The sequence below is a fragment of the Lissotriton helveticus genome, chromosome 1_1 (assembly GCF_964261635.1).
Source record: "Lissotriton helveticus chromosome 1_1, aLisHel1.1, whole genome shotgun sequence".
NCBI lineage: Eukaryota > Metazoa > Chordata > Amphibia > Caudata > Salamandridae > Lissotriton > Lissotriton helveticus.
The window spans coordinates 502,327,582-502,340,440 of NC_136057.1; the positions used below are offsets into that span (position 1 = coordinate 502,327,582).

The following is a 12,859-nucleotide window of genomic DNA, read 5'->3' on the forward strand; positions in this document are numbered from 1 at the left end:
TATGGATGTTTTTTTACAAGCTAGATGCTCTTTCTCTCCAAATCTGGCTAAGGGACTCCTCAGCCCTCACATCACCCTGCCCATCCCACTACATTATTCTATTTCAGATGCAATTGTCTCAATCACACCAAGGGCAAAGTTGCAAGTTTCTACTGCGCTAGTTTCTACTTGGAGATTCTCAAAGCAGATCCTTGGAACTCCTGGAAATGATGCTACTTCCATTAAATGCGAATGCCCCCACAGCCATCTCTGGGCCCTGCCTAAAAATGGGTCTCCTTCCTTGCAGATTTCATTACCATATAAATTATTTGAACCTACAGCTTCTCCATTTTGGGTACCTTCATTTTCATCTACACAAACATAACACCATTAAAACTGTGGTTCTTATGCAGGCTCTCCTTTCCCTCAGACTTCAACAATGCATCTCTAATCCCAGCCATCCTGCTGGCCATATTCCTGATCCCATATTCACCAAATGGTATTAACTAACAACAGCTCTTCTATTTCCTTTCACTAGGTCCAATCACTCTCCATACCTTTCTGCTTAAAATATACCATTGCTCTCCTGGACTCAGAGGGAAGCATCTTTCACATGCCTGACCTTGGTAAAATAAATCAACCACAACAATCAAGGCAAAGTCCCTGCTTACTCAAAACCTTCTTTTGGCACTGATGAATCTCCCACCTGATCTCAATTTCCTCGGCTTTAGACGATTTTGCTCCAATCAAAAATTCCCCCCTTTTAAAAATCCACCACTCCTTGGTTTTCAGATTATCTCAAAGTTGCTAAAAAATATTACACAACTTTTCAACATGCCTAGAGGAAACACTACAGTATTAAATCTAAATTATCTTAAGTCTCTGCTACAGGAAAAGACAAAGAACAAATTAAAGTAGCTACATCAGCAATTTTTGCTAGCAGGATCGCCAGTGCTAACAATTTAGCATTCATCTTTGTTAAAGAACTCTTCAAACCTGCGGCTAATGTCATTTCCTCTTCTGCTTCACTAGAATCCAATAGATCCCTTCCTTGGGGTGGGTACACCCCCTATTGTGTCACCCGCCAGTGGGAGAGGGCATGAGAGTCTCTCTAACTGGCTGTGTTTACTCATGGAGGGGACAGAGATGTGTGCTTCACAGCGCCTACTGCACCTGAGTGGTGGGGTTGGCAATGGTGGGCACATCTCTCTTCCTCACTTGGGTTTCTCGCTGGTTCTCCCACCCAAAGTGGGGGGTAAGAACCGGTGTGAGTCAATTGCTAGGGGCAGCAAAAGGCAGGGTCAGCTCACAAAGGCAGCATGCCTTTAAAGCTTCCCCTTCGTAGACCCAGCCCATCCAGGGGCAGGAGGCATGACACCTCTGCCCAGGATGGGCTTTGTTTCTGGACCCAGAGAGCAAAAGTCCTCTACTCAGGGGTCCACAAACAAGTCTGGTGGTGGCAAATGGCTGGTCGTTTTTCAGGGGGCATTTCTAAGATGCCCTCTGAGGGCATTTTACATTAAAACCTACACTGGCATTAGTGTGGGTTTAATGTGCTGAGAGGTTTGCTACCAAACTTCCCAGGTTTCAGTAAAACCATTATAGAGCTGTGGAGTTTGTAGTGACCAAGACTTAGACCATATACTCTTAACAGCTTTACTGCACTTATAGTATCTAAGAATGGACTTAGACACTGTAGGAGTACAGTGCTCATACAAATGCACTCTCACCTGTGATCTAGTGCTCCATGCAGAGGGGTGGCTTACCTAGGTCACAGAGAGTGAATTGCAGGCATGGCGCACATGTCGCCTCTTCACTTTTCTCTACACAAAAACACTCAGCCTGCAATGGCAGTGTACAATATGTGCTGCAGCCCTTAGAGGCCTTCCCTGGTCACAGTGCCGTTGGTACCCAAGGTACCCTTTACAAGGGGCTTAACCGTGGCCAGAGAGGTGCCAACAGGTACAACTTTGGGAAAGAACAAAGACCCAGGGAACCTGATTGGCAGGGAACCAGGGCTCATCAAATCAAAGTGCATCAAGTATCAGGCAAAAGTGGGGTGGAGGGGGTAACCGGGCAAAAAGGGGTACTTTCCTACAACTTCAACTTGAAGTTCTGATTTTGAGTAATCGTTCAGGAAACACCTTAAGACTCAGCTGTTCTAGCTTCCTTACCTTCCTCAATCACCATTTGTGGTGTGTTCCTCTTTCAGCACCAGGATGCTCCTAGGGGTAACACTTCACTATCTACCAAACCATTGTCATTCATTCATTCTATCTGTTGGATAATCCTGCACAAGTACCACATTATATTCACTTTGACACAGGTTAATGGTGGGACACACCACCCAAATTTAGAGGGCCATCCTTGAGTGAACCTTCGATCGGAGGATAACTTTCAACAAGGGAAGGCAAGGATATGCATTCAGTTGCCAGTCCTGGTCACTGGTAGACTTGGTAGCAAATAATAAAAAAGAAAAGAGTGATATGTAAGAAAGAGTACAGTAGAAACAAGAGAATGGACATTTCACAAGCATGCCTAGAACCAGCGTACCAGAAAATGGCAGAATTGAACTGCATTTAAAGAACTACTGCTCTCACTGAGCAGACTTATGAGTAAATAGCGTATGAATGTAATTCAAAGTTTTTTTTTCCGAAGAGAGACTTGCCGAGAGAGCAACCAACCTGCAGACTTTAGCCTGTAATTAACATTTTTTCAAAAGCCTAAGTGCTGAGCAGACGATCAGTGACAGGACCACCACCTACCCCTTTCTCCGGTACCACAGTCACAGAAAGAGTGCACGCGTCCTCTGGCAGCCCATACATGCTCCATGGGATCAGTTGTTTGTATAGGAGCGGTTTTATGTTATGCAGTTTGGATAACTAATGCAACAGGCAGGTGTGGCCTAACAAATTAACAGATGCATTTTGGAAAGTTTTACTTCTACCAAGTGGTCCCTTGATGGGACAAGGAAGTCTTTTCATGGGCTTTGTGTAACTTCCACAAAGGTTACTGCCTATAAGGCATGTCGGACTATGGGGTGGATGCAAAAGGCATGTGGGCGCTGTACGCCTTCAACCCCAAAAGTAGCACAGTAATGGTTTCAACTTAGCTCCAAAGAGGAACGGTCACTTACAGACATGAAGACAAAAAGTGCCAACTTTGGCTACCCAAATCTTTCAACAAATTGACTTTGGCCTTATTAATGTCCGTATCATATTAGGTGGGTATGCTGGGTCTGGTGGCTTACTGGACTAATGCGTCCATTGTAGGGGCCTTGTTTTGACCTCATGGTCACAAGTTTAAATCCTAGCTGGTACACTCTACCTTTCATCTTTCTGAGGTCGATAAAATGAGTTCAGGTCACAAAAGAAGCCCCGGGTCTGTATTGTTAAGGGGGGGTCTAGCATGTGACTCGCAGGTCTGCAGTGCTCGTCGACAGGGACGAGCGCTGCAGGCCTGCGAAGAACTGCACTTTCGACGGTTGTAGAGCCCGTACCAAATGGCTAAAAAGCTGTCACAGATGTGGTGAACTGTACACCTAGAATGGGAATGGGCATCACTTAGAACATCGCACTGCACTTTTTTCAACACACCAAGCTCTCATAGGGTTCCAGCACACTCTCCCTCCTTCTCAAAACATCCCTGAGCTCCTCCCTCGTAGCGAGGGGGTTGTAGCCTGCGTGAGGACTAGGTCTCTCACGCGAGGAGGTACCCCCATGATGAAGCATGACACCTCTGGTGTGTGAGGGGAACTGTCCTTAAAAGGGAAATCCCCTGTTATGCACTTATGCACATCGAGTCACATGCTAGACCTCCCTATCAATACGGACCCGGGGCTTCTTTTGTGACGTGAATATATGAGTGGGGAGTTGGCTCCCGCAGGTCCTTAAACCTCCTCTAGCCCCCTTGTGTGATTATGCCGATAAAATGAGTGTCATTGAGTTGGGTAACAATAAACATCTATTATTGAACGCCAAGATACCCTTTTGACTGAACGAACGCTTTACAAATACACAAATTATGTTAGGCCAAAGCGGAACATTGTATCACTTCTCTGGCACTTGAATAAAAAGAGTTTTGTCATAGTTTCTTTAAATATAGACAACATTATCTCAGCACAGCTATTCTGGTACAATTCTCTTACAAGACAAGTCAAGGGCTACATCACTCCTATATTACTCTCCCCCAGGAATCTGACAATCCAATAAAAGTCATCACATATGTAAAGTTGGCATACATTGTTGACCTTCATTGATAGGCATGTTTATTTAAAAGCGTTCCCAGCTTGAAATGGGATTGAAAAATGTCCTCATTATGAAACTCTTACGCAGCATAACATGATACGTTGCAAGTACAGACCCATTTGCATCGTTGTTTATTAATAATTATCGAATGAATGCCTTCCAACCATTAAGTAAAATAAAAAAACAAACAGTACAGACCCGATAATATGAACGATAAAACAATGCAGGAAGCCATTGAAGGGTTTTAGGCAATGCTGCCGCATCTCACCTCAATGCTGATTAACCATTGGCGGACTGCTGAAAATGACTGCTTGCATGTGATGTCATACATCACAATGACGCCATCTGCCTTCCTGAAAAACTGCTTCGTTATACTGCGGTACCTGCAAAAATACATATCTTCTATTTCATACAGTGTCTTATTGGGTGCACAACTTATTATAATAATATTACAATTGATTGAAGGTTATCTATTGCATCTCATTTCATAACAGGGATTGGCAGGAACTCAATGGCTCCATTATCTGATCACAGGACAATACATGGAATGTCACTCGTCAAGTCTCAACAATTTACAGAATTAAGGATGGTTCAACACCCACCATGAAAATGATACTCACAAGGATAAAAAGAGAGCTTTGGAGGCGACAATATATTTACTTGAGCAACTCATTCATCATACAATGTATATAATTTTAAGACCTAAGAGAACCTCTTCTTATATAAAACTTACCTGAATTAACGAAATCACAGAGGGTCTGATTCACAAAGGTAAACGTACACTTTTGTTTAAGTTTACTCTTCTTTTAGTTGACACAAACAACAAGCTAATAGGTTATGTCTATGAAGACTCCGCAGTCATGGCAGAGATCTCCGCACATAAAAGCATAGGACAGGGCTATCTTTTTATGTACACAGTTCTTCACCCCAACACTTGTAGATTGCAAATACCAAAAAATGAGTAAACTTACACAAACAGTGGAAGACTGGCAAGTATGTTCACTGAGTAATGCCCAGTAGGTCTGCAAGATGGTTTCCCCACCCTCCTCCATTCCAGTCCACCACGGATTGCTACAGCTCTTTTGCAGGGCATACTTTGCACCTTTCATCATTAGTAGCGCTCTAAAAATGCAAGAAGTCACTCAGTTATGTGTGCACCCTTCAAATGTTTCTCTCATCTCTGGCATGACTGACAGATGCGGTTTCACCAATGAGGAGGTCTTGGTGCAAGAGTGCAACCACTGAAACCATTCTGCCACCACACTACTGCATTTTGATGGAGACTGCAGGGAGACAACCATACCGAGGGGCTTATTTACAAGAGGCCTGCTCTTCTGGAGCATCGCTTTTTTGATCTCCCAGTGGTACATGTCTCTCAATCATAATTATGAGGCAACGCAAATTCACCCTACGTGGCTTTGCATGGCCTCATAGATATGGAGTAAGGCAAGGCAGCGCAAAGTTGGGAATGGGACAAAAAAAACATGCCTCCCCAGGAGAGGGGTAACAAAGAGATATATGTGTACTTCTCCTCATTTTTTCCTCTTACTATTTTCCTCTTTCTAAGTGTGCTGCACACTTAGAAAGAGGAAAAAGCCTCTCAGGATTGTTTTTGTGCAGGAAAGTGCCCCCCCTGCACAAAAAAATCCTACCTAAAACACAAGCACCCTTGCACCATGGTGGAAGGACGCCTGCGTTGGAGCTAAGATGGCAAAACGGTGCAAGTGCAAGGGGAAAGGACAGGAATGTGCAATATTGGATAAATACAGTGCATTCTTGCCCTTTCCCTGTGACGCAGGGCAGCTCACCAAGGTGACTTGCTGCACTGCACTGTGCCATAAAGTTCATAAATATCCCAGAAGTGAACCACCTATAAAACCTTTTTAATCCAATATATTGAAAACTGTGCTGCAAAATTCTAAGTTTATCCTTAATTTTTTCTAATTGTTTTTTGAGGTAGAACCCCTCTGGATGTCTTTGAAAACAGCTATGCTTATTCAGTCAAGCCCTGGGAAGTGTTTTTGGAGGAGGTGGAAGTGGCAGAGTTTAGCAGACGTCAAGTTATATGAAAATCTGTTAATGTGTTCGTATTCAAATTATATTTTACTTACTAATAGAAATAAAAGATATTCCTACGTACAAGTCACGTTCAGAGGTTGTTTATTGTTGTCACAGATACCGCTCGGCTGGGTCAACTTGTACATATGATTAAAAAAATTATAACGGGCCTAATTGTAGATAGATTTTGGTGCCATTTACTTGCTGGAGAACTGTGGCTTAACCCTGTTCTCCTATGCAGATGACACACAAAACATTTTCTCTGTCGTCTGCATGGGAGCACAACTCTGACGCCCTTAATCTCTGACTTAGACGAGTTTCTTCTTGAATGCATTAGTAACTCGCTCAAACTTATTGGTGACAAGACTTAGATTATGGTGCTTGGCAAGAATCCACAGCTCTAGGGTCCACAACATTGGCCTGAGTCACTGGGGCTCTTCCAGAACCATCCCTAAAAGTAAAATGTTTGGGTTTTTTGCCTGAATGTAAACCTCTCTATTAGACCTCAAGTAGTTAAAGGGGCCTCTACTTTCTTTGCCATGATGAAGTGGGTGAGAAAGATTATTTCCCACTCGGCCCAAAAAACTCTGATCCAGGCCTTAATACTCTCACTAGTAGATATGGCAACATTCTCTACATGGAAATTGATAAGGCCTCTATTCGTTGTTTGCAGGTTGTGCAGAACTCTGAGGCTAGACTCCTGTATCAGCTCCCAAAACATGCCCCTGCTTCGCATCTCCTCCGCGAGCTGCCCTGGCTCACAAGTGAAAAGAGAATTCTGTTTAAAGCTTTGTTTTATTTTCAAGGCTAGATCTGGACTAGGCCCACGTTATATCCAGGATCTGGTGGCACCTTATCAGTCCAAGCAGACACTGAGGCCATGTAATCAGGCCTTATGCCTTGTGCCCAGAATCTGTCTGGTGTGCATGGGAAGTTGCTCTTTCACATATATGGGCCCAAAACAGTGGAACTCCCTCCCGGACATTGCACTTTTCTGCTGGTATTCTGCAAGAACTTGAAGACCTGTTTATTTTAATGCCTCAACTGGACATTTCTGCCTATGCTCAGCACTGGGAAACCCACCTTGGCAGCCGTGCGCTTTATAAGTTGAAATAACAATAATAATTTACACAAACCGGTGGTAGTTGGGTAAGTAGCATAATTTACTGTCTGGGTGTAATAAAATCTTAGACTAAAGACTCTCTTTGAAGACTAACCACAATACTCACAATAGTTGACCTTTCCCAATATCCGACCAATCTTCTCTCCAGTAACCATCTCCCACAGGCTCTCATGATTGAATTGTCAGGTATTGTATTCAAGGTTTTGACCATTCTAAGCTCAACAGCTGGTTATTCTGCGGTCCCACACTGAGGCACACCTCCCCCCCTGATTTCTGCTCTCCAACAAACCATCCTACTTTTCAATGGTCAGTTTTCCAGAGTCAAGTGCTAGGCCTGACTGTGCTCAATTCTACTCTCCAATGAGTAGCCTTCATACTACATAAATCACAAATTAGCAGGTTAACATTCTTTGCTGCTTTTTCTTGCTGGAATGTACGCTCTTCTTAAGAATTATTGTTTGCCCCTCATAAACCTAGTGATAAGCCATATGGTTTGTCTACGTCAGGCCAGATGCGCTATTCTTCTATGCATCTGTTTGAGTTTACTTCCGGTAGCTATCGGTCCTTCAAGTTTATGCTCATTGTTACTTTTCTCCTCCTGGTGCTTCTTCTTGCCAAACTTCTGTAGGTTTTGCTCACTCTGTCTAATTAGTTCGTTACAGTTGCCTTCTGCATATGCCTCGCCTTGACTACTGCCTCTTGCTTTTCTGTCTAATGTGACTTTTCATTCTTTGGCTCGAGATAATTTTGATAGATGTTTACTGCATGTTAGCAATGTCCTCTGAATTGATTGCCCTACAAATAACTTAGCATGGTGTTCCTTGGACTGAAGTCCTCAATCATACAGGATCAGACTGATGACAAAGGAAAATGTGGTTGGTCCAGCTGACAGTTCATCAATCCTTCCAGTAAGTCTGCCAAATGTTATCTCAAGTTATTGCTTTGGTAGAACATGCTGGGCTATATGGGAGGAATCCAATTCAGTATTAGGTGTTTGCCAAGGTGCATAAAACTTCACTGACATCGGACTGACATGAGAATGAGTAAGACTCACTGTAATGGCAAATGCGGCATTTAGGAAGTCCGAGTAATGCTTAGGCATATGAAGCAAATATGTCATAAATAGAAACATGTTGCATGTTTTCAATATAAATATTTAATTTTCTTTGCAAGAATGTGCAAATATTTACAAAATTCTTCCAACACACCTTTCCTGTCCAGCAGTATCCCAAAGCTGCAGTGCCACTTGGCAGTTGTCCACCGTCACTGTTTTCACGCTGAAGTCAATCCCTAATTTAAAAAAACCAAAGTTAATGCACTTGCATATGTGCTGTAAATAATTCAACAAAATACAAGAGCGTGCTTGTATCAGAATGCTTACAGGTTCTGAACTTGCCATGGCAAGATATGATTTTATCAACTTGCGGTTCTACACAAATAGGTGCGAAGCCCCACAGTCAGTTCCTGATTCGTGACCTACCAAATATCCTACAGAGGTATTTTAAATACCAGGATAAAACACATGCTGCCATTTGGTGGGTGCGGTGCCTTTTATCATTTAAAATATCTGTATAGGAAATGAGAAAGAACTCAAATCAGGGGCTGGCTGTCTTTGAGCCCGCATACCTCTTTGTGTAAACCTGGATTTGATTGGAGGGATGTGTGAAGGCTGTGGGTAACTCTCACTCTCTTTTTGTTGGAATTTAAACACTTTTAATCAATGGTATTTGGTGTGGGGCCTCACTCTGGGATTACAGCCGTAAACCAGCAATCTTGTATCAGTGGCCCATCTACTGTCATTTTGTTGTTAAATCACTCAACAGAGTTAAGGTAACTAGTTACATTTCTGGGAACATTAATCAAGATTCTGTACATTTTTAGTTTAGTGTATTTTTTATCAGCGAAAGATGGACAGGTGAAAAGTGAGAACAGGGAGACACTTAACTTACCAACAGTTGCAGCTGTGCCAAGGTGGAAATAATCATCACAAAATCTTCTCAAAAAAGAAGTCTTTCCCACGCATGAATTTCCGACACAAACAATCTTAAATAAGCGTTCCGGAGGAGAGTAGACTCGCTCTTCCTTCATGTAAAGAAATAAGAAGTACATTTATCACTTTGTGGTAACGTAGCCATGTTTGTGACAGAGTGAAGAAACATTTCATCTTCTTTAAAAATGTTCCCGAGCGGACTGTTTTCTTTTCTGTTCTATGAGGTCTTGTCACACCCATGTCACGGTTGTACTTCACTGATGCCCAGGCGCTTGTGCTGATATTCTGTGTGTATGTTGAGTGCGTGTTTACATAGTGTATGTGTGGCTCATACATGACCGTGAGAATGTGCGCATTGTATGGCTGCTGGGACCAGATGGATCTATTTTAAATGACCCCTGGTTTCAACATGGTACATAATGGAGGAAGGAGACAGCTTCCCCATGCAGTGGAAGAGTACTGCTTGCATTCCTGTGATGGAGGGAGAAGACTCTGGCACTGAAGTGAGGGAGGAAGATGTGGCCCTAAGAATGTCCATGAGGACCTTTTTGAAAGGGTATGAGAGACTTTATCTTTCACAAACGTTGTTGCTGCACTAAAGACAGACATGAACCTCCTCAATCTGGTTGCAGGACATCACTCAGTGGATTTGCATTCCCTGTCTAGAAAATGTATATAAGATTGAAACTCAAATCTCACCACTTGGTTCTGTTGCCAAACTACTTCACTGACCAAGGAGTGGAGTGCTCTGCATAGTACTAAAAGTGCTGCTGTGACACCAGGACTGGTGTTTGCATGACCACCAGTTTCCCAGGGATGAGGGGACATCACCTGTAGTCTGAGTAAGTTGAAGGTCTGCCATGGATCCAAAAAATCTTCCTGTCTAGTCACAGAAGGAAGGAGTGTACAAGGCCCAGCAGAAGGACAGACTGCTCATGACAAGAAGTGCAGCCATGATATACGTGTTTCTGAACACTCAGAGGAAGCCTACTACTATTGAGAGTCCAACTAAGATGTGAGAGGTCATGGATTTCCAGGCATGGTTCAGAAAATGAAGCACACGAAGAAAATTTGCAACTGATGAATGCCATGTACTGCCATACATATCTGTACCAAGAGGGACGAGCACTGGCACTGTTGACCATCTGATGTACCGAAGAAGGATCGCCATCATCAGTGGAGCGGTAAACCAACCCCTTTGGTTGGAAGGCTATAACTACCCAGGAAAAATCATCCGACAACTAAGTGAGGCATTGTGTGCCTCCGAGTGGCACCAGCAAGGCTCCATGCTGCCGTCTTTGGTCTTGCACCATTAACAAGGGTGCCACTGGTGCGAAAGACAAAAATGCCAATCATAACTACTACATATGCATCCCTCACAATGGGCCTGAATGAAAGAGACTGAGACTGTATATTGAATTGTAAAGACCGGCCTGTCGCAGATATATAGCAGTACCAACATGAACTCTTTTTAGCTCACAATCACACAAAAGCGACAATAATAAATGCCAGGTCAATAGCACCCAACTCATCACTAGTGGATACTAACGGAGATAGGATTTAAATATAGATCAACCATCACCAACACAGACACAATATGCATCCCTCATTAACATACCTGAAGGAGAGTATATAGAGTTAAGAAAGGCACAGGAAAACGAATGTCCCAAATATGCCAATATGAATGACACCCCTGGGATACACCTACTAGAAGGAGGGCCTGAAAGGTATGCTGTAAGAGTTTTGTTCAAGAATGAACAAGAGGAGGGAATGAAGCAGGGTCCAGTTTTACTGTATAAATGCCTTAGCCTATTTCTACCCAAACTTGCCCACACCTGAGGCATGAGACCCTGATGAGGCCCCACCTCCCAGCATACAGAGTGGTGTTAAGTTGACCATACTGCCTCAGTTGTTCTTTTAATGTTCTCTTAATGTAGTAGGCCCAAAATGCCTCTCTACTAAAATACAAGTTATTTCTTCTGCGACACAGACAAAGCATCAGCTCTGTCCCCAAGCCTCCACTCTCTCCTTGCACAAGATGAGCTTGTCACTTCTCTCACCTATTGAGAGATAGCTAACCACAAAAACACGGAACTCCTCAAGCTAACAGGAACATCCCGCGATACCTGATGGTGGGGGCCATTTGCCATCTGTCAATCTATCATATTATTGTATCTTTTGCTAGATTTAATGTAACTAAGACATGCAACATGACATGTGAATATGACCTATACCTTTCTAAATGTACCGCTTTCTTATAAAACTTTCTCTGCAGTGAGGCAAATCCTGTTCAATAGATGTTCAATTTCATTATGATTCATGATTCACGGTCAAACATCAAATGACCTTTTGGTAAACTTATGAAATGTAGGGTGTCACTTCTGTGTTCCTGATATTTCAGAGAAGTGACCAAAGTGCGTCATGGTATGTGGTCAAAGCACCTGTTGATGTCATGTTTCTGTGGTCACTAATTCTTCATTAAAAGAGTATAAAGATATGCTCCTCAGTCCACTCGACAAACTACCTAGCTGAAAGGACCCCTTGGGGTTGTGTGGTTCCCCTCAGCTATCTTTCCAGGATCCTTGGCTGAGGCTATGATCCTTACTGTATTTTAAAACTGTCTCTTTCTCTCTTCTTTGCATTTCCATTGATCTAGAATATATTTGCATTGCACGAGTTTGTTCTTCATTCCAGAAATGTGTCTTTAAATGCCCAGTCTTTGCTTAGACTCCCAGGCTTATTATCGAATTTTAAAGTGTTTCTTTACACTTCTTGTTGAAGTGGTTTCATTGTAATAAACTGCACCAAATCATGATTCAATTCCTGTCTTGTACATGTGTGTTTTCTCATATTATGTAGAGGCATCCCCTCAAATTGAACTGCCCTGGTCCAGTGCCCGAGACCATAACATTTCACACTCCAACACACTTCTGCCAAAGAGCTCCAGATCGAGTCCGGAGGGGGCACCACCAAGTACCCTCCAGGGGGGACCCCTCAAGTTTCGTTACACCACTGGCCATTTTATTTGATAAGGTCTTGGCGTTTTTCAGCTCAATCATGTAATCATTAAGGATCAGTATAGTATTATCTCAAGTTAAATTCTAAGACAGCAGAAAGAAAGGTCAAAGGTGGCAGAGCGCAATGGTTTGCCCTGCCCTACTGTAGGAAGCAATATAGTGGGTTATCCATAATGCTGCATTTTCCCTATTCAAAATTTACCACAGCCTGTTGTCCTAATTCAACTGATTGGATTCCAGTAGCAACTGTATAAATTAAGATGTTGCCTGTGTGCTCCAGCCCCTGGGCTTCTAAGGTATAAAGCTATTCCTTATGATAGCTTTTATTCTCTCCAAACTATAAATCATTACATCTCAGCCTTAGACATTTAAGTAGATAAGTTAAAGGAATGTCAATCTTCTTCAGTCCTGACCACCACAGCCTGGAGCAGCCTACCTCTGACCT

The 12,859-nt window shown here is 42.9% G+C and overlaps 1 protein-coding gene across 2 annotated transcripts in view; it reads right to left on the reverse strand.

The window, feature by feature from the left end:
• Positions 1 to 12,859, reverse strand: part of CRACR2A (calcium release activated channel regulator 2A) — a 990,950-nt gene that overhangs the window by 107,483 nt on the left and 870,608 nt on the right. For both annotated transcript variants that reach the window (XM_078673953.1, XM_078673952.1), the window contains exons 13-15: positions 9,357 to 9,489; positions 8,616 to 8,697; positions 4,495 to 4,609 (exon numbers count right to left, since the gene is read on the reverse strand). In XM_078673953.1, the coding sequence (XP_078530079.1) occupies positions 4,495 to 4,609; positions 8,616 to 8,697; positions 9,357 to 9,489 (330 nt within the window). The remainder of the gene's footprint in view (positions 1 to 4,494; positions 4,610 to 8,615; positions 8,698 to 9,356; positions 9,490 to 12,859) is intronic.